Source organism: Hipposideros armiger, unplaced genomic scaffold (genome assembly GCF_001890085.2).
Source record: "Hipposideros armiger isolate ML-2016 unplaced genomic scaffold, ASM189008v1 scaffold_40, whole genome shotgun sequence".
NCBI classification, from domain to species: domain Eukaryota; kingdom Metazoa; phylum Chordata; class Mammalia; order Chiroptera; family Hipposideridae; genus Hipposideros; species Hipposideros armiger.
The window spans coordinates 858,503-884,042 of record NW_017731390.1 but is presented as its reverse complement, the minus strand read 5'-3'; the positions used below and the strand labels follow the sequence as shown (position 1 = coordinate 884,042).

The window sequence follows — 25,540 nt, the reverse complement described above, 5'->3', positions numbered from 1 at the left end:
TCAGAGCACCTGACCCAGGCCTTGGATGGCAAATTTAAGGGGGAGGGTTTTCTGAAGAAGGTGACATCTGTGGCCTGTCAGAAAAAAATTGTGGTGGTTTGGGGGAGCGGTTTGCTTTTCCAGGTCCAGGGAGCAGCATGAGCTGAGGCCTGTAACTGTGACCGAGTATGACCTTGGTGACAGAGGTGGTGGGGGTGGAGGAGAGGGAAGGGAGCCAGAGGGACCTGCATAGGTGGACGGGGGCTTTCCAGGAAAGGGCTTTCCTGAGAGGTCAGATAGTCTGGGCGGGCCCTTGCAGGCCCTGTGGAGACCCAGCAGTGTGAGGAGAGGGGCCTGGAGCTAAACTAACAGGAGCTTAGCCTCTTTTCAGTATGGCTTTCTTTAATGCTTCTTTATGGTAGGGAAGTCAGATTTAGGCTGCATTGAGATGCTGTTTCATGATACAGTTTTAAACAGTTAAGAGAGAAGAATAGCTGGTTTCTTTTCCCAAGGGCAGTCAAGGGCTTTCCTAGCCATTGCTTGCCTAGTTTCTGTAGATCTTATCAGGTTTTAATAAATTCAGGAAAAAATTTTTTTCACTGCATATTTATGATTAATAAGAGGAAATTGAGTTTATTAAATAGCCCTTGAGGTAATGTGCATCAGGGTGAGGAGGAAAAAACCATAGTGTTTAGTTTAGCATGCAGGATACCCCCCTAAGTATCTCAGGGGAAGTCTCTAATGTAGTAGGGTACAACTTCCCCCTCCCCACTGTAATACAGCTAATCAACTAATCTTGTAATCTTGTGCTGTGTTTCTCCAAGGTCTCTGAATTATAAACAAAAAGGCAAGCAAATATTGTGACTAACCTGTTTAGAGATCCTAGCCCTTTTGATTCCCAGGTCTTGTTGCTAAGAAAATGGGGTGCGGGGGACTCCCAGCGGTACCAGATGCCCTTCCCCCATCAAGTAAAACTCAGCCCTGGTAGAGACAGCCCCTCCCTGGGTTCCCCCAACAGCAACCCTGAGGTCAGAATTTTCTGAAGACTTTAATCAACCCGAAAAAGAATAACATTTAGATAAACCAAGAAACAGAAAACTATAGAGTCCAGGCTTCTTCTTCCTCTATAGCTGTACCCTCTCCCCCACCCTGTTTGAACACCTTGCCTCTGGCCACCTGGCCTAGCTCCAGCAGAGGTGTCACAGTACAAGAGGGCTGACCTCTGACCCCCCTCAAAGCTGTCAGGGTCAAGGGAGAAATGCCAGCTGTGTGGCTCACCAGGAGCCCCACTTAGCTTGAGTTTCCAGACCAATGAACAGGAAGTAACTGAGCCTCTACAGGTTCAGTTGTGAGACACCCTGACCCAGCAGAGTCTTCCCACAGGTCCTGAAGTGACCCCTGTGGGATTATCCTTCCTCCCCGGTCTCCCCAACTTGCCTCTGCCCCTCCAGTCTACCTGACTCACCCTCACTGGATAAATCACTCTAAAATACTGCTTTCATTTCACTCTCCTGGGCCAAACCTCCTTCCTGCTGACAAAGGAAGATCAGATGCTTCAGCTTTACAAAGCCTTGGTTTTCGTCTCATCTCCAGTATCACCCCCACCTCCCCCAACAAGCCATGCCTCACGTATGCCACGCTCAGTCCTGCCTCCACCTTTGTTCCGACTGTGAACCCACCTGAAACACCTCTGTGGCTCCTCCTGTGCTAAGCCTCCCTGTACTTCAAGGCCTAACTTAGCCAGTGAAGCTGCCTCTGACCCCTGCAGCTGCTCTTCTGAACCTTTGGTTAGAGCCTTAAACTGTATGATCTACCGCCATCTGTTCCTGCCTTGATGTGTAACCAAACCTATTGCCTGTGCCATTAATTTTAGGCCTTTATGTTAGGATCGGTGTGTGTCACTATCCGCTGCATTTTTCATTTCTTCAGAAGGCGCCATATCTTAGCCTTTTATAGGTTAAGGAGTCATATCTTAACCTCTGTAGTTTTATAACACACACAAAGTGCTTGGTAAATATTCTGCAGGGTGAATTGAAGTTTAAAATGTACATATCATTTTTGTGAATATCTTATTCACTAGAATACACCATTCCCTGACTGTATATTACGATAACCTCAGAAAAACCTCAAGCCAGAGTTTCACTGACTGTTTTAGAAATCTTGAACAATGTTGAAGGTTTATGAATTCACACATGGTAATTATACGCCCACCAGTAAAAAGCATAGGGAAGATGTAGAGGCAGCCAAGGTGATGGACAGAGGAAACAGATGTCCTGGAAAATAGAAATACAAAAAATATTTATAAAAGCACAACTTCAGCTGGTACCAATTCTCTCTTGGGCTGCCACCAGCTTTGGCGACTGTAGAAGGGAGAGGGGAAGTAGAAATCAAAACCTAAGGCTGCGTGGTCATGCATGGCAGTGGATGGGACCAGAGCCATGCCGCTTAGCTGACCCCACTGCTGAGTAGATGGACTCTGGCCCATAGGCGGAATTTAGAGTTATGTTTGGAATGATTCTGGCTTGGGTTTTTGGGGTTTTTTTTGCCACCAACTATGTGGGCATTTCCTAAAAAAAAAAAAGTTTGATTTTAGTAACCAAAACACCTGCTTTGATATTTTGGTGATATTACTTCTGAAAAATTAGAGTCCTATGAGAAGCAGTGGACAAAACCAAGTCCTGTTTTAAAGTCCTTGAAGTCAGGACTCAGGTTTTCTTTTGATTATTTTCTGTAGGGCCTTACATCAAACCATTCTAAACCAGAGGGCAGCAGGCAGGAGGATACCAGCCAGAGAAATGAGATGCATTTAAAACTGTTAACCCATCTCTGGAAGGAAGGCAGGGAGTGTGTCCTCATTGGAGAAGAACTCGCTTCTGCCCCATGAGTTCTCGATGCCATGCTCTGGTATGGCACATGAGAGAAATAGGCTCAGATCTCTCTACTTCTCTCCAGTCCCATGAGCCACCATCATTGTCAACCACTTCATTACTGCAGTCGACTCCTAAATATTCTTGTCCTCAGTCTCGCAAGCCCTTATGCAGTCTTTGCTGTGTGATGGCCCACGGCATGAAGACCGAAATCCTTTACGCGGCTCACTAAGCCCTTCGTGATACGACTGCTACTTCCCTCTCCAGGCAGTGCTTCCTACCTCCCACCTCGCTACACCCCAACTATTTTAAAAGCACATACTTTGAGTTCCAGGAGAGTGTGCCATTCTCTGTTGCCTCTAGGCCTCTTCACGCTAGTCTCTTCGGAATGCCCATTCCCCAAGCCCTTTCCCTTGTCAGTGTTCTCTTTCAGCTCTCAGTTTAAACATCACCTCCTTAGGAAGCCTTCCCTGACTACCTCATGCACTGAGCTGCGTAGGGCCCCCTGCTGCTCCCAAGGTTCCCCTAGTTCAGCCTGACAGCCTTGTCTCCCATGGGTGTATCTCTTTGAAGCCCGAATCTCTAGAGGTCTTATATCCCCAGAGCCAAGCACAGTACCTGGCACAGTATTTATTGAATGAAAGAACATGAAACAAATGGTCAGTTGTGAATGTTGTGCTTCCTCCCTCAGAGCATCTATATTTTAACCAGTGTCTTAAAAAGCATGATGCCTTCACCCAGAAGAATGGATCAGTGCAAGCAATATAGGAGGCTGAGAAAGCGCTTAGTCCAGTTGTCCCAAACCAGGATACATCAGAACCGCCTAGGGAGTTTTAAAACATACAGCTTCCCAGACCCCGACTCCACACAGGAGCCAAGAAGCTGTATTTGTAAAACTGCCCAGAACATTCCGAGGCAGACATTTGACTAATATTTGGGAACTACTGATTTAGTACAGCGTCCTCTTTTTACAAAAGGGGAGACTGCGGCCAAGAGAGGTAAAGTGATGTACCCAAGGCTGTCCAGCTCAGAAGTAGCACAGCCCGGAATGGAACGTCTGATCTCAATACCCTATATGAAGCTATAGAAGCTTCAGTCACTGTGGCAGGCCAAGGGCAATGGGTAGGGGGGCCTTCAAGAGAGAACTCCCGTCGTCCCAGTGAAGGGCCGCCCAGGTCACCTTGGCAACCGCCGCTGTCTGTCCATGTGGCCAGCTGTGCCCCCCACCTTGGAATCTAATATATATCTATTTTTAAGCACTTGTTATCTTCTGCTTCTTTTCAGAAAAAAAGCGGGCAAAGGTACCTGAACAGCTCACACCCCCCATTCAGGAAGAACCTGAGCCTGTTAGCAATGTCCTACAAGGAGATGACATTCTTGCATTAGCCATTAAGAAGGAAGACTTGAAGATGGTAAGGATGAAATCCAGGGATCCCTTCCTGCAGGAACTTTACCCTACCAGCTTATATGGTCTAGAATATCAACCGCATCCACCATCTCTACCACTTCCCTACTCATAGGGAGTGTCTAATTCCATGGAAAAATCCATGGAACACAAATTCTTTTCACTTTCGCATCTAAAGGAATTTACTGTTTGTTTCAAAATTTCTGAGACTCGTGTAGAACCACAGGGGAATGAGATGATGAGGTATCTTGCTTCCCGTGGAGGCAAGAGCCATCCTCCCCATTTCACAGAGGGGAAAACAAGTTTAAGAAGCAAAGTTACAAATGTGGACAAAGCTGATAAACCCTAACCCCATGCTTTACCTGGAAGAGTCAGCCACTTCTCACATCAACTGTCTGGAGGTTTAGGATGCTATTCTTTTTTCCCTCCAGGACATTATTAAGTCTCTTGTCTGTTGCACAGGCATTTCCTCCACAGAACATACGGGCAGAGCTGCAGAAACAGATTTGTCAGCCTTTAGGAATTCCACGAAGAATAAGGACAGAGGAGATGGGTGGTATTTTTCCTGATCTCAAGTGGAATTCTCCTCTGTTTTGTTTCTTTTTAGCAACACATTCCTCGCTTTATTGAAACAGAAGATAAGCATGCCATTACCCAGAAATTTATCATCCGTAAACCCAAACCCAGGGATCCTAGGAGGAAGGTCTGCCACTTCGTAGCCCATCCTGCTATTCCAGATGCAGCCACAAAGCCCCTGGATTACTCCGGTATGCCCAGCATTGACCCTGGCATTGTTGGTCTCTGAATTCATGAGTCAGCCTTGAAAGAAAGCCGTGTCTCCATCAGAAAGTAGCCCCCTTGAATTGTTTATACCAGCTAGCTACAGTTTGTCTTTCCCCTTCCTCCCTTCCCCCAGGTCCAGGTGACAGTTTCCATGGCAGTGACCAGATCCTTCCCCACCACATCTTGGGGAGTCTCCAGGACTTTAAGAGAATTGCAGTTGCTCGAGGGAACACCCAGGTTTGTTTGTACAGAGCTGCCTGGACAAGAAAAGTCACTGAAGTCGTTTCGGTATCACACCTGGCAGAGTCAAGCAGGCCTGGGGTTAAAAAGACAGTCCAGTCTCTGGGCCCCGGAGTCTGAAGTGATATGGGACCCTCCCCTGGAAATAGTGAAGCCAATTTAAGCTAGCTTCAGCTGAAGTCAAGCAGTCACTATAAGGATAGAGAGGTGCCTCGAGGAATCCAAAGGCGAGAATGTGTCTAGTTTGGTTAGACTGAACCGAGAAAGGCATCAGGGCTCCGGGCCCGTGCTCCCTCATTGGCGTCTGCTCCTCTGTGCACCGGCTACATGTTCCCATCTCCAAAGACTGGCCTGCTCTCGTGCCCGGTCCATATGCTGGAGGAAGCTGGCTTCCCACAGCTTCCAGGGCCACATGTAGGGTCGGCCCATCTTACCAACTTTCCCATCATGCAGTGCTGCTCTCTGTCTCTCAGTTCTTTGCTTCTCTCATTCCAGGCAAAGAATCTCTGATTGGTCAGGTGCTAAGAGGCATGGGGTCATATAAAAATTCCTCGGTTACCCTGCCAGTGAAGGTGTCAATTAACATCCAGCTGTGTCCGGAGGACAGAGATATGGAAAGATTTTGACCACAATCTTAGAACAGAGGTCCCCATTCTGGAAGAGAGGGAACTGACCAGTTTCCAAGGCCCCCTGGTTCTGTGATTTTTCTGTCATTCGCTACCTTAGGGTCCTGAGTAGGAAGGATCCTTAGCAGAGGGGGAGGACTGCAGGGATTTAGGCCTGGACAAGTTTCTGCTCAGCCCCAGTTTAGCTAAGCCTTGTCACCACCCTGCACACACTCACGTTGTACTTTTCAGCTGGCTGAGCTGATACACACTCCTTCCTGTCTGATGACCCTCATCTCAGCTACAGAAGAGCAGAAGCAGACAGCCCCAGAAGAAGAGAAGGCACATCCCTGGGCCCCACCTCCCCAGCACAACTTTCTGAAAAACTGGCAGCGCCATGTAGCCCTGCGAAAGAGGCAGCAGGAAGCCCTCAGTGGTGAGCTGAGTGGAGTGGGCTCCCTCCCACCTGGCTTCATCTGGCATCTGGGCTCTGCTGCGGTGCGTTTTCTCTCCCTCCACCTGTCCAGAGCCTAGATTCAGGCTGAGCACGTTTGTGCCTTTCATTTCCCAGTGCTTCTCGCTCTTAGTGGGTCCTGAAGTCAGCCCAGTGATGGGGCTGAGCTGTGCCAAGTGCTGTGCCCCTGTTTGTTCTGATTTGGTGGAGGGGCTGCATTCTTGGCTCCCTCTCTAGACCGCCTGAAGAAGCCTGTTGGTGAGTTGCTGATGCATATAGGGGAGACCTACAGACAGACCCAGGAAGAGCGGGAGCTCATTGACCGAGCGCTTCCAACGCAGCATGATGGGAAGGTAAGGACCGCGCTCCCAAGTCCCTGTGAGGCGGGGGTCTGGACACAGGGATGGCTGCCTGTTTGCACAGCTGGGGACATATCTATCCATTGCAAAGCACTGTTGAGCCCTCGAGGCCTTTACAAATTATATTATTGGTCCTATTATTGGGTGTGTAGGGACTGGCCAGTTAAGTCATCCAGCCTGTGGAGGTCACTGGTAGTCGATTTGAGGAGAAAGATAGCACAGGTACTGGGTTATTAGAATAGTCTTAATGTTCTCTCCTAAAAGCTGAGGCTCCAGCTTATGGAAGACCGAGGGTACCATGCTGTGTCTTGAATGTCAGTGCAGTACCTGTATCACCCACACTGTCTGTCTGGGGCCAGGTAAAGGCTATACAACAGGGCATCCTGAAAACAAGGTGGATGCTTCTCTCCTCTCGTGGCAGCAGTGAATCCCCCAGAGCAAGCATCTGTAGTCTGTGGATGCTCTTGTCTCCCAGGCACCCCCCAGCCTCTCTCCAAGGTGTCCAGGTGACCTGACTCATCTGCCCTTCCTTGCTAGTGCTGTGATGAGACCAGTGGGTTCTGGAGTCGACTGGAATACTTGGGAGATGAAATGACGGGTCTGGTAATGACGAAGACAAAAGCGCAGCGTGGCCTCCTGGAACCAATCACACACATCAGGAAGCCACACTCCGTTCAGGCGGAGATGGGTGAGGAGTAAGGCAGCTTGTGACGGGCCTAGGAGGTGGGACAGCATGGCCCTGGTATGAGGCCAACCTGGGATCAAGTCACATAACCCTGTGGAGGTCCAGTTCCCTCTTCAGTAAGACAGTGATAGAAGAGGTGGCAGAAGCAGGTGGGAGCGGAGGCTCTAGGGCTGGGCTGTTCAGTGCGGCAGCTACGAGCCACTGTGGCTATTGAGCACCTGGAACGTGGCTAGTCTGAATTGAGATGTGCTGTAGGTGTAAATCACACACTGGGTTTCGAAGATTCATATGAAAAAATGTATTCTGATTTTTATATTGATTACCTGTTGAAATAACATTTTTGATATAGTGAGTTAAACTATATTACTAAAGTTAATTCCACTTGTTTCTTTTTACCTTTTTAAACCATCTAGACAATTTTAAATTACATACATGCCTGGCATTTGTGGTTAGCATGATATTTCTATTGGGCAGTACTGCTTTAAACCCTGCCAGGCTGCCTGGGTTTAGATCCCAGCTCTGTTGGGTTTGTGAACTTGAGCGAGTTAATTGACCTCTCTGGCCCTCAGTGTCCCCATCTGTAAAATACTGATGGGTTTGTGAGAGGGTTAAATGAGACATGATGTCTCTGGCCCATTATGAAACTCTCATTAAAAGGTAGCTGCTATCATTTTTATTATAATCCAAAGATTTGATCGTTTGGAAGCTAATTTTGCAGGAGTCCTGTATAGCGTTGCTGAAGCGGTAGGTATGGGGTGTGAGGACTGGAGCCCAGCTGCACAGGGAAGCTGTGTTTTCCCTTTTCCCAGGAACAGTGCTGGGATGGGTGTGTTCAGAGCCATTTAGAGTGAGTGAGAAAGGGGGCATGGCAGCAGCCTGTGCTGAGGGTCCTTGGACGCTGCTCTAGGATTGCTGGCCCAGAAGGATGCTTGGTACCGCTACACCTGGGATCGGAGTCTGTTTCTGATTTACCGACGCAAGGAGCTGCAGAGCATCATGGCAGAGCTGGATTTTAGCCAGCAGGTTGGTAATGCCGCCGTGCCCAGTCTGAACCCCCTTCAGGTGGCGGCTATCTTAGGCTAATCTTTCCTTTCTTGGTTTCTCTGAGGATATTGATGGCCTGGAGGTGGTGGGCAGCGGGCAGCCTTTCTCGACTGTTTCAGTGGAAGAGTTTTCAGTGATTGAAGAGAGCCAGAAAAGTTCCTCTGAAGACACAGTGAGCTTGTGAGTTGGGCCTGGGCCCTAAGGAGAGAGGTTGGAGAGTACGGCTTCCCCCAGCACCCACAGTATGGAAGGGCAGGCTTCCCTTCCTGAAATCAGGATGCCCCCATCCCAGCTTCTTGCTAGTGGCTGCCACCCACTCCTCTAGCCCACTCCCACACCTGTGCCAACTTCTCCATGGCCATCTGTTCCCTCCCAACAACCAGCTCCTAACGGGGATTTCCCAGACATTCCTTTGCTGGTAAGTGGGGCTCCTCCAGACTCTCCCAGGGCTGTGCACACTGAGTGGCCAGCAAGAAGAGTCCCTGTCTGTTCAAGACCCTCCCACCTACAGGAACGGAGCAGGACACAGCTGAGCTCAAGTGGAGCTGATGATACTCCTTTGGAGGGCAGAGCCGGGCACCTCTCCAGACTTGTGGGCAACCATTTCTGCAGACTGCATGTGGCAAGACTGTGGCAGCCTCAGGGAAAATATGTCATTGGTTGTTCTTGCAGAGACTTATTGGCCAGTTACCCTGATATGGTCCCCATGCCTGTGCTCGGCCCTTCTCTTCTATTCTGCGGGAAGCCAGCTTGCTGGATCAGAAGCAGTAACCCACAGGACAAGGTAAACCTGCCTTCACCTTCACCCACCTGCTGGACAGGACCCCCCTCGGGTGCGGTCCTAAGGTGACTGCGGTGGTCACAGGGAACCTGCAGTCCCCTACTCGCATTTGTATCTGGTCATGCATTTAGTATGCCTGAAAATGGGAACAGCAATGCTAACTTCAGCCAGAATAAAATCACAAGACTGAAAAGAGGTCACAAGCCACCCAGTTTGTACCTAACCCCAATCATGTAAATCAAGCAAACCTTCTCAAACAGGTGTGGCTTGAAGAAGGTTCTAAAATATCCTTCAGGTGCTAAGGAGCAGAAGTGTTCATCAGATATAAAATCAGTTTTATCTCCTCCTCTTACTGTTGATGACACCTCCGAGACAGCCACTATCGGGGTCTGACACCACTCTGTCTGAGAGGGGCCAGGCCCGAGAGGCCTGGGACACGGGACTTTCAGTCCCAAACCCGGAAAAGTCCCAGGTAAACCAGGATCAGTTGGTCACCTGAGGCCAGGGCCTCCCTCAAAGACATGTCTCATACCGCCTCCCTCCCCAGAAGCAAGTTGGAATTGCTGTCCGCCTGACCTTTGAAACTCTAGAAGGGCAGAAAACATCTTCAGAACTGACGGTAGTCAATAACGGCACTGCAGCCATTTGGTATGACTGGCGGAGGCCGTCCCAGCCGGACTCTTTCCAAGACCTAAAGAGATACAGGATGCAGCGGTTCTACTTTAACAATCGGGCAGGTACCTAGGAGAAGGGGCCCTACTCACCGGCTCCGTCCTTGATGTCTGAGAAGCCTAAGTCTCACTAATGCCCAGCTCCTGCAAGTCTGAGCGCCTCTTCCCCGCCTCATCCCCCCACCCCGTTTCTTCTGTGATGTGTGTCATCTCCTAACTATTCATGTGTGTGGGAGAAAGGGTGGATGGAACTCTTGAGAACACAGAGAAGTGTGAGACACCAGGGAGCAGAGACGTTCTAAGGGTTCAGTTACCTACAAGCACAGGCCTGAGGCCAGCTGTCCCTGTTTGCCTGGGACTTTCTTAGTTTTAGGACTGAAAGTCCCACATCCCAGGAAACACCTCAGTCCTGAGCAAACCAGGGTGGCTGGTCACCCTACCTGGGGCTCAGTTAACTCTTGACATGCAGGCTTGGGGCTCAGCTAGCCCCTCCTTGGTGACAACCTCTGTCTCTGTCCCTCTCAGGTGTGATCCTGCCTGGAGAAACAAATACCTTTACCTTCTTCTTCAAGTCTTTGAATGCTGGGATCTTCAGGGAATGTTGGGAGTTTGCAACCCACCCCACCCTGTTAGGAGGTGCTGTCCTGCAGGTCAATCTCTACGCAGTCTCCTTGGCCCAGGACATTTTTATGGATGACAGGAAGTTACTGGAGGTAAGAGCCCCAGGACCTGGGCCCCTGTGGACACACCAGATAGGTTACCTGGTGTGCTTCTTGGCACTGCCTGCAGGGATCTTATTTCTCCCAGCTACTCTTGCTCATAAACACTCCTCGGGGCTTTGTGATGCAAACGATGGGTGGGCGGCCAAGAGGAGGGGCAGCTTTGAGCTCCACGTGCATTGCTCCCACCGCCCTGCAAGCAATGAGACTGGGCCTTAAGCTGCAGACTGCCCGGAAGTACTTACTTGAGTACACACAGCGAAAGACCCTGCTCCCTGGCACTGTATTTGTTCACTGCTGTCTGGTACCATCCAGCAGTGTTACACTTAACTGGCAAGACTTCAAAACCAGGCAGAACCAGAGAGGACAGTTTCACCAGTGGGGTGGCACCCAGGAGTGAGTGTGAGGCGGGAGCTGGGAATCTGTCACCCTGGACAGGTCCATAGTCCAGCCACCTGGTGCTGGGCTTTGTAGGATTCTGTGAAAACTGTGCTTTTTTTATTCACTGTGGTCCGCAAACACAAGCCAGCTACTTTATGTGGGTCTCAACTTGCAGTGATCAGAGGTAATTTTGACAGATGCCATGTCTGCTTTACTCACTACTATAAGACTAACCTCTCTCTCTCGAGATGCCCCTCCCCTGTTTCTGTGACACTGACCCTGTGGCCAGATCACATTCTCAGCAAGGCCCAAACCGTGTGGCCCCTGGCCCTGCCCCTTCTTCCTAATCTGTGGGAAACGCTGACTATGTGACCGCCTGGCCCCATGAGGGAGCAACTTCTCTAGAACTGAACTGGCCCCTCTTCAGGATCCTTTCAGCTTCTTTAGGGAACAAGGATGTTTGGGGAGACCCAGAAGGTTTGGAGTCTGGGAATAAGAGTGTGTGTGTGTGTGTGTGTGTGTGTGTGTGTGTGTGTGTGTGTGTCAATGGCAAGAACTCAACCCCTAGAAAGGGACAAAATCCCAAGGGATCTGGCTGCCCTCCAGGGTGCCACATGGGTTTTGGAAGCCTGAGCTGCCGTCTTGTGCCACCTTTTCTTTCCCAGAACAAGCTGGCTTCCCACGAAGCGGTCACCATTGTGCAGAGCGTGCTGCAGGAGCTGCTGGGGGGGATCCAGACCCCAGAGCGTGTGCAGTCACCTGTGGATACCTATCTCACGGAGGAGGACTTGTTCCACCACAGGAATCCTCAGGTACAGGCCCAGCACTGGCTCTGGCCCCTTGCGCTGCCCTGGGTGAAAGGAATAGCAAACCCTCCAGAATGCCGGGACCTGTCCTGAGCGTCTTCCAGGAGTACCTCAGTTTCTCCTCACAGCAGCTCTGTGAAATGGGCACTGTTTATATCCTCACTTTACATGGGGGCAACTGAGGCCCAGGAAGTTAAATAATTTGCCCAAGATAACTTAGCTCATAAGTGAGAACAGAGCTTCACAAACTCCTTCATTCAAACCCAATCTTACTTTGGCAGCCCACATGCAAAAAAATGCTTTAAGTTGGAGATGCTCAGGTTGAAGGGGAAGTGGGGATCCCCTCTGACCACAGCGCTCCTGCTGGCTCCCTCCCTGCCTCCGTCATCAGTGCTCTTGAGGGAACATGGACACCTAAGCAGGCTCACGGGCTCCGGGTGCCCCATGCCTGGCCTCCCCATCACGTGGTTTCCCTTGCCTCTGCTACAGCTGCATTACCAGCACCAAGTGGTGCAAGGCCTGCACAGACTGTGGTACCAGTATGTGACCCTACCCCCGAAGGCCGAGGCGGCTAGGCCAGGTGAGGAGGAGCACCTCAGCCCCTGGGCCCGGGCAGCTATGGCCCAGCCAGCCTATTTAGAGAACACGTCCATGAACATCGAGTCTTCGGCCGTGGAATCCCAGCTGCCCCAGCAGGACTCCCTCAGGGACTCCCAAGATTCTTTCAGGTCCAAGAAGACCAGAGTGGGGCTCAGGAGTTCTCGGGGAAAGAGCATCATGGAGGAGATCCTGGTGGAGGGGAGCCCAGACCTGGAGAACGCCAAGAGCCCCTGGGAGCTGGAGGGCTGTCCCCTGCCCAAGTGGAACCTCTGCTTGGAGGACTTCAGAAAGGTTCTTCTCTAACCCTGAAGGAGTTGGGGAGAATGGCCCTGGCACAGCCGGTGGGAGGGCCCCAGCAGTGCCTCTTGCCTCCGTGGGCAAAGAAATAAAACCTGAGGGCCCAGAGAAAGTTATCTCTTGGGTCACCTCTTTTTGTTTCAGGCACCTAGACCTCTATAGTGCGGGAGGAGCGCCCTCTCTGACTATGGCAAACCTTGGAAAAGGGGTTCATGGATACACATTTCTGAGGGAGGTCCCAGGCTCCCACAGAAGGCACCCCAGACAGGCTCTCCATGGCTTTATCTCCTCACCACATCATGCCCATCACTAGAGGACACAGGGACCCTTGGCATCCTGGGCAGAAGGGTTGCCCATGATACCTATCCAGGCAGTGATGACACTCCCTGAGGAGAACCAGAGAGAAGATGCCCTAATCAGGCTCAACAAAGCAGCGCTGGAGCTGTGCCAGGAACAGAGGCCATTGCAGTCCGACTTCCTGTACCAGATGTGGTAGGTGCCCCACCAGGAGAGCTGGCCCCCTCTTCTCCCCTTAGTGACATCTGTCCAGGGGTTCTGAGCAGGCAGTCCCAGAACTCAAGGGGGCTGAGCTCCCCCTGAGCTCGGGTTGCTAAAAGATGCAGCAAACATTCCATGGTTGGCACTTGCCACAGCATCCCGGACAGCTGCCTGCTGTTCCCTGGGGAGCAGTCACAGCAGAGTAAGCACCTCGACCTTTTGTTCTCTTTCTCTTTCCTTGTTCCTTCTCAATGAGCAGAGGAATTAACAGAGAAACCAGAGGGCGGTGAGAAGAGGGGCATATTCCATGAAAAGCCTCACTTCTCGGTTGTCAGCCTTCCCTTCCCATCACTGTTTGGAACTCGCCTGGATAGGCTTAGGGGGGATAGGTTTCGGCAAGGCCCTCAGAACATATTCCGGGGAGCCTCATGCTGGAAATCTCTTGCAAGGTCCAGCCATGGCTTCAAGCTGGAGTTTAGACTGATCTTAACCCTAGCTCTGGGTGACTTTTTCTTGGCTGCTGCCCGAAGGAAGCCAGATTCTCATCTGAACACTTGCATAGGTGCTGGTGAGGATGCTGGCTGGACAGGGGCATGGCATTTCCATGGCAGCCCTTGGCATCAGTGTCTTAGAAGGGAAGGCTCCAAGCCTCTGCAGGTTCCAGGGCAAATGAGGGGTGATGGCTTTTCTCTGTTATGTCTTGCCCTCCAGTTTGCAGCTGTGGCGGGATGTGATTGACAGCCTAGTGAGCCATTCCCTGTGGCTGAGGGCTCTGCTGTGCCTTCCCGAGAAGGACACCATCTATTTGGACATGCCAGAAGGGCAAGGTCAGACACTGTGCGGCCACGCCTCCGCACAGTCTTCCCCGTCCCTGTGCCCAGATAGCAGTGGCGCCCCAGCCGTTCACACGATTCTGGTGGCACCTCCGTTAGGCTGATCCACGGAGTAGGCCCCTGCTCCTTTTATCTGCTGCCAGGATTTGGGACCTAGACGTGACCTTAGTGATCACCTTAGTTTGGTCCCCTCATTTTTACAGGTGGAGTCCCAGAGAGGTTAAATGACATGTCTGTGCCATATGTAGACGAGTGGCCGAGCTAGGACTAGAGCCAGGCCTCTGACCCCTGCCCCACAGGCCCCACAAAGTCATGTGCCCGGACCAGGACTCTGCTCTCAGTCTGTGGGAATGCTCTCAAAGCACTTTCCTTTTCCCAGCTCCTGCCTTGTGGGGTCAGGTAGGCCACAGGGCCACAGTGTCTTCCATGCACCTCCCTTAGATCGAAAATCACCTTCTATCGTGGAAGTGAAGATGACTTCTGGGAGAGCTGGGAAGGAGGACCGGAAAGGGGCAAGCCAGGAAAAGAAGCAGTTGGGAATCAAAGACAAAGAAGATAAAAAAGGAGCCAGGCTGTCAGGGAAAGAGGTATACTGGGACATAGTCTGGCCTGGGGCAGGGCTGGGGGTGGGGGTGGGGCTCGGGCGCCGGAGTGGCTGCAGAAGGCGGGCGGTCACTCCAGCACGATGCCCCAGCTCTCCCAGTGAGCTGCTCTTAAGAAAGTCCTGGACCTTCCTCAGGAGCTATTGAAGGCTACGCTTGTCTCGTCTCTCCAAGCAGGACCGTTTAAACAGCAAGAAACACAAGGCAAAGGATGACAGGAAACCTATGAAATCTTTAAGTCGGGACAGGCTTTTCTTGGAAGACCCTACCCCTGAGAGCACCACCCCTTCTCAGGAACCCATGGATCCCCTGGTCATGGAGAAATACACCCAGAGGCTGTACATTGAGGTGAAGGCAAGAGCCCGGCGCTCAGCCCTCTCCTGGCTCACACCTGCCCTGCGCACCTTCCTCCTCTCCCTCATTCATTCCGTTTATTCCACAAAGGATAAGCACTTACTGTATCCATTGATGGAAGCAGAGCTGCCCTTGTGAAGGGCATCTAGTGTGTAAGACAGACTTTGTGAATAAGTAACAGATCTTATTAGGTGATGAGCGCTAAGGAAAAGAGAGAGATCAGAGCCAGGGGGTCAGGGAAGCCCAAGGGGGGGCAGGTGAGCCTCATCAAGAAGGTGACATCAAACAGAAACTTGCAGAGAGGTGAGGGATGGCCATGTCGACCTCTGAGGAAGCAAGCCCTAGGGAGCAGCTAATATCGGGGTGGAGAGGAGCCAGGAGGACAGAGAGCAGAGAGGCCACTGAGAGGGAGCAGCTCATGTGCGGCTTTGTAGGCCAGTCACATGGACTCAGGGTTTTTCTGAGCGAAACAAGAAGTCATACAGGGTTTTGAATAGAGGAGTGACATGGTAGACTTATGCTTTAGAAGATCACACTGGCTGCCTTGAAAATAGACTAGTGGGGAAACAGAGCAGAAGCCCTTCCCTTTCTGCCACTCCCACTTCCTGTCGGTGTTAGATGAGTCTTGGCAGATGCGTCCCTTGGGGGAACACCATCTAGAGTGGATTTCCAGCAAATGTAAGGGCTTTGAAACACCGGAGAGACTTCATAATGATGAATTCTTAAGCGGTAGGTCCGACTTAAGGCAAGTCACCCAGGTGTTGCGTTGGGTTCTTTGTTGTCACTGTTTGTTTTAGAGTGGGGTCCACAAAGCCACGTTCGATTTATCAATCTAATGGGGAGGCTTTGTCTTCCTCTGTTGTGGACAGCTGGGTAGCTGGGATTACATCATGCATTGTGGTCACACTCTGAAACTCATTTGATCAGAAGCTCCATTTGCCGCTGGTGATATCACAGATTTCTGAAGGCCAATGGAGTCTAGAAAGCAATCACAGGGCTCTGAGGACCCATGCGGTGGACTCTTCCTTGGCTTTCTGAAATTAAACTTAACTTGCAGAGGCTTGCGTGGTCCAGCCCCACAAAGGGTGTCACAGTCTTGGAGACATTTCAGTACATGGATCTGTGATCTTACAGGAAGGAAAGTTGGCTGCCCCAAGGGGCTAAATGAGCACTGCTCCCTGGCCTCCCTGGAATTGCCCCTTCAACCATGGTAGGCTCTAATGTTCCCCGTGTGTCCTAGGGGGGCCAGTGCAGGATTACCTCCCCAGACTATTTGCAAAAACAAAAGTTCTACAGAAACTCACCACTTTGGTTTTATCCCTTCTCCAGCGGTTTTTCTGGTGCAGAGATGTCCACCTTTATAGCACGGTGGGTGCTTCCTTGTGTAGGTGCTTTCCACAGAGCTGTCATGTTTGTTCCTTCTTCCAGGTCTATGGGCTGCTGGACACTCTGGTGACCGACCTGATGGCCCTGGCTGATGAGCTCAGTCCCATAAAGAATGTTGAGGAACCTTTGCGTCTTTGCACCTGACTCCTGTGCCTAAGAAGCTTTCTGGGCAACCGGTTAGCAAACAAATCAATAAAGAACCTTTAGGTTCCTACCATTTCCATCATGCCTTTTGTCTTGAATGCCAGCTCTTGATGAGGTCAGCTCATGGCTCAGGTCCTCCCATGTCCCACCTGCCCTCAGATCCCCCACACACCTTGTCCCAGTTCCTGAAGTCATCCAGGAGGAGGAGAGTTGATGTGTGGGATGATAAACTGAAGAGCAAGTTGGTAACAGGACAAGGAATGAGTCAGATGACAGGACAGACAGCGTCATCCCTCATAGTTTCTGCCTCTGGCCCTCTTTGGCCCACATTTTTAGCGTCATGCTTCCTGGAGCCAGGTCTTCTCCAAGTGTCATCACTAAGTACGACCAAGTATGAGACTAGGGGAACTAGACCCCATGGGACCTGGCTCCCTGAGATCCTCCTACTGCAGCTGAGTCCAAGGGCCCTGTCCATATCTGAGGATCATGCTCATCACACTGTTAACCCCTAGAGGCTGGAAACCTTTGCCCTTGGCCAGAGGTTATTATTTTGGATTCTTACCTGTCATCCCCCTCCTCATGTCAAACCATCTGACCTCTTTCAGCCATTTTTCTGCCTTAAAACCAGCCTCAACTTTATGCTCCCTGCCTTGCTCAGAGACATGTGAAGTGGGGAAAAGATGGATCTTGGAAAGAAAGGTACTGTCAGCTCAAACTCAGTACCACAATTGTTTTCTGTCAGTAATCATTATCCTGGGTTACGCTTCCTGTGTGGAGTAGGCTCTAGCCTCCCAGAGTTTGAAGATCAACTTTGCCAATGGTGGACTTATTGCCTTAAGTGCTGATGGAGCAGAGGTATGTGGGTGGGAGACTGGGGGAGTAGCCACAGTCTCCCACCCATTTGGTGCTTCTGATAAGGACCTCATGGGCCTCAAGCATCCTCCCCTGTTGAGACAGGGGAAGAGGAGGTTTGCTGAGAGCAGAACATATTGTGTTGGAGAGGCAGAGGGGGCTGTGCCTGGAGTCCTGATGCCCCTGTCCGGGTGGCGAAGGGGGAGCTGGGAGCTCACAGAAGGGCCAGCCGCTGGGAATGGTCCTCTTGGCTCAGAGGTGGGGGGAGGGTTGGGGTGGGTGTTGGAGCCCTCTGGTCCTGTTTTCTGTTGAGGAGGCAAGGGAAGGGTTAACTCACTGCAGGGTGGGAGTGGGCTGTCAGCACAGACTCTTGGACCGAGCTCTGGATCTGCACCTCCTGGGGACAGCCTGCAAGCGAGCCTCCCACCTCTGAGGGTGCTGACAGCCCAGCCAGCAGGAAGGGGTTAACACGCCCTGTGCTTCCTCCTGTGTCCTGTTACTGCTGAGGCAGACCTGCCCGGCCAGCTGAGCAACTTTCCTCCTGAGTACTGCCTGCTGGCTGGGCATCCAGGAGAGCGGCGGACAAGAGGCAGAGCTGCAGCCCATTCTGGGGACCTGCCGCCACCCTTCTGAGGGGTCTGTGCCTCCTGGGGGAAGGTGGGTCTCCTAGTCGAGAGTCTGTGGTGGATGGCTCTGGGGGCGCTCCCGAAGCTGTGCCGTGCCCGTGCCGCGCAGGTCGGAGGGTCACTGCAGAGGCTGCTCGTGGTCCCGGGGCTGGGGCCAAGGGAGCCTGCACCGGAGGTAAGCGGGCCCCTCCCTGGCAGCGCTGACACTGGCATGGAAGGCTTGGGGTTCAGTCTCCTTCCCAGGTTCCAGGGAGAGGGGTGAGGAGGGCAGGGTGGTAGAGTGGGCTTATTGCCTCCAGTGCCCGCTTGCTTGCAGCCCCTCCCTCCCTGCTGCTCCCCATCCTGAGATTAGCATCTTTGGTGGCATTCCCCACAGACTCCTGCTCATCTCTACTGACCCCTCTCCTCAGCCCCTGACGCACCTCTAGTCTCAGGGCAGCCCCCTGCCCCGCTCCAGTGTCCCCATTCCTCAGGGCTGACAGAAGCCTAGAGCCGGAGTGCACGCCCCTGTTCCTCCAGCAGCAAGTTAGGGCACTGCCACACCCCCACTGCTCCTGCTGGACCTGATGGGGGGCAGGGCCCCCCCAGCTGCTTTAGCAGAGGGTGGGAGGGGGAGTGGGCTTCTGGGGTACGCACAGACTTTGGACAAATATACATGTGACTGGACATGTCTGGGCTCTTTCTATCTCCCTGAACCCCCACTCTGGGGATGCCATCTGCTTCCTTAGTCCTTACAGTTCCCCCAGTCCTCTGGACCCTGAGAAGGGCAGCCGCCTCCCCTTTGTAAAGTTATCCTTGGGACTCTATGTATAGGAGAGTGCTGATGCCACCCTCCCCACCCCTGTCCCACCCCACTGGCCCTTCTCCCATCACCCCCAGCAGATTCTCCTGCACCCCCTAACCCTGTGCCCTCCAGCCTCCTGCCTCTCCTGCCCTCTCTCCCCATCTCTGAACTGGCCTCTCGGGCCCTGCCTTCTCAGTGTCCTTCCCTCCACCTGACAGGGTCTGGCTCAAGGTCACTGCAGTAATTCCATACCCGGCTGCCTGGGCTGCTGCTGCCGCCACCACTGCCGCCTTATCGGCTGCTGGGTTTCTGTTTCACTCCCTTTTATTTCTGGGCATATTGTGTTCGATAAAACCCTTTGCTTGTAACACCGCTGGCAGCGCTCCCAGCCGCTCCCTCCTGCGTTCCTTCCTTTCCTCCGCCCTCCCCTCTGTGCTCCCTGGGCTTCACCCTACCCCCTCTTCCTCCCTACCTTGTCCCCTCAGATTTCAGGTGTTCCTGATCCCTCCCTTCCCCCCATCCCTGGCAGGGGTATGCAGAGAAGGCTCTTCCATGCCCACCTTCCAGGAGAAAAGTCCAGGCAGGGCTGCAGGGCCCACACCGAGGGCCCCTCCCACTATCCCAGGCCGGGCTGGAGGGCCAGGTAGAGCTCCTGCTGGAGTCACGATGCCTGACTGGTTCTGCTGGTTTCAGTGGCCAGCACTGGGAGGGGTGTGCACTCGGGGCAGACTTTGGGGCACAATTATTTCTCATCTTGACTCTTGCCACCTTCCAGCCCACCGGTTAGAGAGGTAAAGACAGGTCTGAGTCACTAGTGAGGGGGAGGACAGGAGTTAAACTACTGTTGGCTGTGGCATCCCCACAGAAGACCTGCCACTGGCTGGATGGAAAGACAACAGACAAGGTAGGCAGCGCTTTCAGCCAGCACTCTCCATCCCTCTCACAGGACCCCAGCCCAGGGCGAAGCTCTCCCAGGCACCTGGGCCCTAAAGTAAACGGCCAGCCCATTTGAACTGAGTCCTGTGTGTGGACAGAACTGGGTGCAGGGAGAGTCAAATTTGTAGGGCGGGTGGGGGTAGGACAAATTTCTTCTGACTCCTGCTGAGTTCTCAGGGTAGAGCTGAGAGGTGCAGCCTCTGGGTGTTGTTGGTGTTGGTGTTGGTGGGGGTTCATTGGTGAAGTGGAGGTTCTACAGGCCCAGCCAGCGTAGGCGCATGTGTGCGTGTGCGTGCATGCGTGTGTGTGTGTGTGTGTGTGTGTGTGTGTGTGTGTGTGTGTGTGTCCATTCCAAAGGAATGGTGATGGCAGTGGGACTCCAGTTTGGGTTTCTGGTAGAGCCCTGGGAGACAATTTCTCTGTCTGGGACCTAGGTTTGCTTTCAGCAGATGGCCTGGTCTTGCAGCTGTGGGGAAGACATCAGGCTGGCCCTAACCCCCCCCCCCATAGCTGGGGAATCAGTGGTCTGTCATGTGTCCCGGGCCTTGTGGGTTTGGGGAGCCCAGACTGGCCCTGCCCACAAGGAGCTTCCATTCTGGCTGAGAAGGTGGGGCTGAGATAGTAAAGCCATCAGATGTATTTATTACAAAACTGGTGACACTGACAGTAAGTATTGGATTAGTCTTCCGGGGACCTAGGTGTTAGTCCCAGCTCTGCCACCTACACACTATGTGACTGTAGGCAGGCCACAGCCCCTCTCTATTTTCGGTGTACTTGTGTGTGCAACCAGGGTGGTGCTGGCTAGATTTCTTTGAGAGCCAGGGCTCTTTCCTCTCTCACCTGGCTCAGCTCACAGTCTTCCCTCTGCTCTGCCCCTCCTCAGCTTACTGGTTCACTCCTCTCTCTGCTCTTCAGGTCTCTGGTCTCAGCTCAGCCGTCACCTCCTCTGGGAAGTCTCCCCTGATTTCCCTAGCTTGGGTACTCCTGTGCTCCTCTGTGCTCCCACACTGGGCTATGATTGTCTGTATCCTCTCAGTTGGACGCGGGTGTACCAGGACTTGTGCCGTGTGGCTGCCATAGTGCTTGGCTCAGAGAAAGCCCCAGAAAACAGGTATTGAATGAATCAAGATACAAAATTAACAATATGAGAAGAAAGTGAGGACCAAGAAGTTGGAAAGGATAGATCTTAAGCTAGATCCTGGCGGAGATGGGGGAGGTGGCCAGGCAGGAGCTAGGCAAGCAGGCATTCCTGGGGGTCACTGTCACGTCCCTCACTAAGGCAAGGACTCTGTCTGCCTGACTTAATCCTGGCTCCCCACTTACCATTTAATCCTTCCCTAAACCTCACGTTCCCCTCTGTGAATGGAGATAATAATAATAACATCTTTGTAGTGTGATGATGAAGATAAATGAGCAAGTAAAGCTAGACGTGCCCGCTGAATAATAAGCAAAATAAGAAAAATAATAAAGTGCCTGCTGAAGGCTGTCCCTGGCAGCGGGGACACCCTGGCCAGGCCTTAAGTTGGTGACTAAGTGGCCAGTGAAGTGGGCCATGGCCCCTGAGTTCCAGACCCTCTCTTCCTTAGACCCATGTGGAACCCAAGGACGCAGCCGCCTTGCTGAGAGCACGGCGGCCCATCCTTGGAAACCGTGACCTCGCGTCGAAGACGGTGGCCCTCGGCCCTCCACTTCCGGCTGGGGCGGGGGGCACCCATCTCCAAGTCCCCAGCCATGACGACCTCAGCGCTGCGGCGCCAGGTGAAAAACATCGTGCACAACTACTCTGAGGCAGAGATCAAGGTGCGAGAGGCCACCAGCAATGACCCATGGGGCCCGCCCAGCTCTCTCATGTCGGAGATTGCCGACTTGACCTTCAACACGGTGGCCTTTGCTGAGGTCATGGGCATGCTGTGGCGGCGGCTCAATGACAGCGGCAAGAATTGGAGGCATGTGTACAAGGCACTAACACTGCTGGACTACCTGCTCAAGACGGGCTCAGAGCGGGTGGCCCACCAGTGCCGCGAGAACCTCTTCACCATCCAGACACTCAAGGACTTCCAGTACATCGACCGTGATGGCAAGGACCAGGGCGTCAACGTGCGTGAGAAGGTCAAGCAGGTGATGGCCCTGCTCAAGGATGAGGAGCGACTCCGGCAGGAGCGGACCCATGCCCTCAAGACCAAGGAGCGCATGGCACTGGAGGGCATGGCCATGGGCAGCGGGCAGCTGGGCTTCAGCCGCCGCCATGGCGAGGACTACAGCCGTTCGAAGGGTTCCCCATCCTCATACAACTGTGAGTGAGCCCTGGGAGTGTGGCTGGGGACTGGGAGGTAGCCAGAGTTCCAATCCTGGCTCTGTGATGTGACCTCAGAGGGATGTCACGAGGATTCAGTGAGACAAGGAATGTCAAGTGAAAGGCACAATGCCCTGCACATAGTAGGTGCTCAACAAGTTAGCATCAACAGTAATATCATTATGCATTTGTTATTATTGAAAATCCTCTGTCAGGTAGGACGGTGTGGTGGTAGAAGCATAGGCTCTGGAGTCCAGTAGCATTCCTTACTCTGCCCCTTTCAGACTGTGAGATCCAGAGAATGACATCTCTGAACTTCAGTTTCCTCATCTATAAACTAGGGATAATCTTATCTACCTCGATTGTTTGATGTGAGAATCAATGCGATCAGGCCCAGGAATGTCCTTGGCCCTGCGCCCAGACACATGACACGTGGTACCCCATCAGTGGCATTCCCCATAATCCCCCATCTTGAGGGCACTGTCTTTAAAAATGGGGGCAGTCGGTGAGCAGTTCTTGACTCTCTTCCCCACCCTGGTGAGGGCTTCCCTGATCTGAGGGATGCTCAGAATGGTCTTCCTTTCATAAAGCCCTTGACTGTGCTATGGGCTGTGAAAGCTGTGACCTTGATTGATTGGAGCCTCTTGCCCCCTCACCCCACTTAACCCCAAGCTGAAGGGGTCCCAGCTGGAAGAAGCAGGAGCTGGAGTCAGGGGACCTGGGTTCAAGTCTTGATGTAGGACTCTGGCTAGGCACCCCTTCCTCAGAGCTGTTTGCGAGTCTGTAAAGGAGGGATTGGAGTCTTTATTGGGGTGGAATGGAAAACCTAACAGAAAGTGCCAAGCACACAGCCTGACCCCTGGGGCCTGCAGCTGCCTGTTGTTCTCTTCCCCTCAGTTTCCCACTCTGAGCCTTGGCCTACTGGAGGGGCTAGGGGTGTGAAAGCCTGTGGGGACCAGTGTGGTTACAGAAGTCATAATGGTCATTGCAGCTTCCTCCTCATCTCCCCGCTACACCTCAGACCTAGAGCAGGCCCGGCCCCAGACTTCTGGAGAAGAGGAGCTACAGCTGCAGCTGGCCCTGGCCATGAGCCGTGAGGAGGCTGAGAAGGTGAGTCCCCCTCTGGGGGCAGCCTCGGAGGCCCCACAGCTGGGAGGGGGGTGACAGGGAGAGGGGACTGGAGGAGAGAGAGGTGCCTGGATACACCACGCTCTGACTCTTAGGCTCCCTTACTCTGGCCCCTAAAGCTCTAGTCCTGCTCCCAAGGACAGCACAGGGCCTGTCTGTGTCTCTGGGATTGTCCCAGCAGGGACCACCTCCCTGTCTCCAATACTGGCTGGCTGGGCCTGGAAAGGATGAGTGTGTTAGAGGGTTGGGGGTAGATGAGTGTCATATGAGCCTGCTGCCACCTAATGGAGGGGAAGGGGTGAGTGAGCTGACAGACATCCCTAGGAGACACAGAGACATGCTGCCACTACCCTCACCACCCCCCTCAGCTATCCTTTTGGGGGGCAGGGACAGCCCCTATGCTATCACTCTCTCTGCCATCACCTCTGTGGATCCAGACAGACCAGAGAGAAAGCAGCTGGGCCTCCCATAGCAGGGTTTGGGGAGACTCGGGGAACCCAGAAGAAAACGCTCCATCTTGATTTTTGAACTGTGTCTGGGATCTGGGAAGGGAGAAGGCCACACCCACATTGCCGTCTGGGATGGGCATTTCTTTCTCTATCCCTCTTTCCCCGTTCAGGAGTGGGAGTGCTGGGCCAAGTTCACCCCTCTCTTCCTCCCTCGCAGCCGGTCCCCCCAGCCTCCCACAGGGATGAGGACCTGCAGCTGCAGCTGGCTCTGCGTCTGAGCCAGCAGGAGCACGAGAAGGTAGTGGGCTGAGCCTCCATGCTGGTGCTGGTGCTGGTGCTGGTGGAGGTGCTAAATGGGCACTAACCAGGCTCCTCCCGCTTCACCTGGTGGTTCCGCTGCGCCTAGCCGCCTCCCACCCTGCACTCTTCTCGACTCAGCTCAGGCCCCCTCAAGTCCAACCTGAGCTGCCCATGCTCTCTTTACTCATCTGTGCCTTCTGCAGGAGGTGAGGTCCTGGCGGGGAGATGATTCCCCCATGGCCAATGGTGCTGGGGCTGCAGTCCACCGTCGGCGGGACAGAGAGCCCGAGAAAGAAGAGAGAAAGGAGGAGAAGCTGAAAAACAGCCAGGTAGGGAGGGGGCTGGGATGCAGGGGCAGGCAGAGCCTGGGAGATGAACTGAGTTCATAGTTGTAGAGTACAGAGCAGTACGTGGTATATAGTTAGCACTACTTATATGTTTATTCAATGAAAATGGGGGTGGGTGCGCAGCAGTCCTGGTCTCATACTGCATGGGCTGGTGACAGAGCTGATGGCAAAGTGGGATGCAAAGAATCCTGATCCAAGACCCCTAGGTTGGGTTCTGGATTTGCTGTGATTTTATGAGTTGGGCACTTCAGTCTTGGCCTTAGTTTCCTCATCTGTACAGTGGGCTTGTTGGATGGTTCCCGCACTGACATGCTAGGATTATGTGATGCTGTGGATCAAGACTGGGGGTGGACTCAGGCATATGGTGCTGAAAACATCCTGGGCTCATATGTATGCTTTCCAAGAGTGGGGAGCAGGTAGCTTCTAGGAGAAAGGCCGCTCTCCAAAGCTGTCCATGCTACCCCTGGGGTGTCTCTGTCTGCTTTCTGCCCATGTTCGCGGTAGCCAGTTTCACTTAGACACGGACTTACAGAGGTAGGCTTGTTGTAAAATCTGCCTTCCCACTGATGCGCTGAGAAGCAGGATCGCTTAGGAAGGGGTCAGACAGACCTGGGTTCTAGCCCAGGTTTGCCTCTCCCTGGCTGACTTCAGGCAAATTGTTTCCTTTCTCTGGGCCTCAGCTGGCACATCTGTAAAATGACCACACCACCACCTTCCCTCCCTACTACTCAGGGTTGTTAGGAAAATCAGGCCCTGAATGGATGAGGAAACATTTTATAAACTGGAAAGCACTATGCAGAGGTAAGGGATCATTACTAGATGTTTATGGAATGAATGGAAGAGAGCATGAACTGGAGTCAGAATGACAGGTCAGGGCCCACCCTTCCTCTGGGTCCCACCCTCCTCTGAGCCATGGCTGCCTCTCCCCTCCACAGTCCTCCATCCTGGACTTGGCAGACATCTTCGCGCCCGCCCCGGCCCCGCCCTCCACACACTGCTCTGCTGACCCATGGGACATCCCAGGTGGGCATGCAGGGCCGCAAGAGTCTCCCAGGCTGGCCCCAGGGAGCCCCTTCCTTCCTTGCCACTCTCTGGCATCTCCTCCCCTCCACAGCTCAGGACCACTGGGCAAGTCACTCATGTCTCTGAGCCTGAGCTTCCGCTGTGACATGGTGTCATAGTGAGGAAGAGGGAGCGCGTCTCATGGGAAATGATCTCAGAAGTGTGCTCTCGTTGCCCCTGGTCGCCCTGGCTGTCCTGCCCCAGCCCATTCCTGACTGGGAAGGTGACTTGAGCTGCCCATGCTGGATATGGGCTCCAGCTTCCTGGGTG

At 53.0% G+C, this 25,540-nt stretch overlaps 2 protein-coding genes across 8 annotated transcripts in view; both read left to right on the top strand.

Annotated features, from left to right (window-relative positions):
• The window catches only part of MYCBPAP (MYCBP associated protein), a 26,055-nt gene extending 8,475 nt beyond the window's left edge, over positions 1-17,580 (top strand). Inside the window, 18 exon segments of the mRNA XM_019638852.1 lie at positions 4,131-4,258; positions 4,859-5,018; positions 5,168-5,271; positions 6,132-6,315; positions 6,571-6,686; positions 7,230-7,380; positions 8,285-8,400; positions 8,486-8,601; positions 9,094-9,205; positions 9,750-9,939; positions 10,399-10,586; positions 11,639-11,785; positions 12,269-12,670; positions 13,047-13,168; positions 13,886-14,001; positions 14,449-14,594; positions 14,787-14,957; positions 16,392-17,580. Coding sequence (XP_019494397.1) covers positions 4,131-4,258; positions 4,859-5,018; positions 5,168-5,271; positions 6,132-6,315; positions 6,571-6,686; positions 7,230-7,380; positions 8,285-8,400; positions 8,486-8,601; positions 9,094-9,205; positions 9,750-9,939; positions 10,399-10,586; positions 11,639-11,785; positions 12,269-12,670; positions 13,047-13,168; positions 13,886-14,001; positions 14,449-14,594; positions 14,787-14,957; positions 16,392-16,493 — 2,771 coding nt within the window. The 3' untranslated portion in view covers positions 16,494-17,580.
• A 97-nt stretch (positions 17,581-17,677) lies between these two features.
• Positions 17,678-25,540, top strand: part of EPN3 (epsin 3) — an 11,126-nt gene continuing 3,263 nt past the window's right edge. The window contains exons 1-8 of one of the 7 annotated variants that reach the window (XM_019638854.1): positions 17,679-18,146; positions 19,531-19,659; positions 20,607-20,802; positions 21,278-21,984; positions 22,976-23,094; positions 23,779-23,859; positions 24,065-24,190; positions 25,144-25,231. In XM_019638854.1, the coding sequence (XP_019494399.1) occupies positions 21,423-21,984; positions 22,976-23,094; positions 23,779-23,859; positions 24,065-24,190; positions 25,144-25,231 (976 nt within the window). In that variant the 5' untranslated portion in view covers positions 17,679-18,146; positions 19,531-19,659; positions 20,607-20,802; positions 21,278-21,422. Of the gene's footprint in view, positions 18,147-19,213; positions 19,399-19,530; positions 19,660-20,606; positions 20,803-21,277; positions 21,985-22,975; positions 23,095-23,778; positions 23,860-24,064; positions 24,191-25,143; positions 25,232-25,540 lie in introns of those variants that run through there. The other 6 variants (XM_019638855.1, XM_019638859.1, XM_019638853.1 and 3 more) reach the window with 6 other exon arrangements.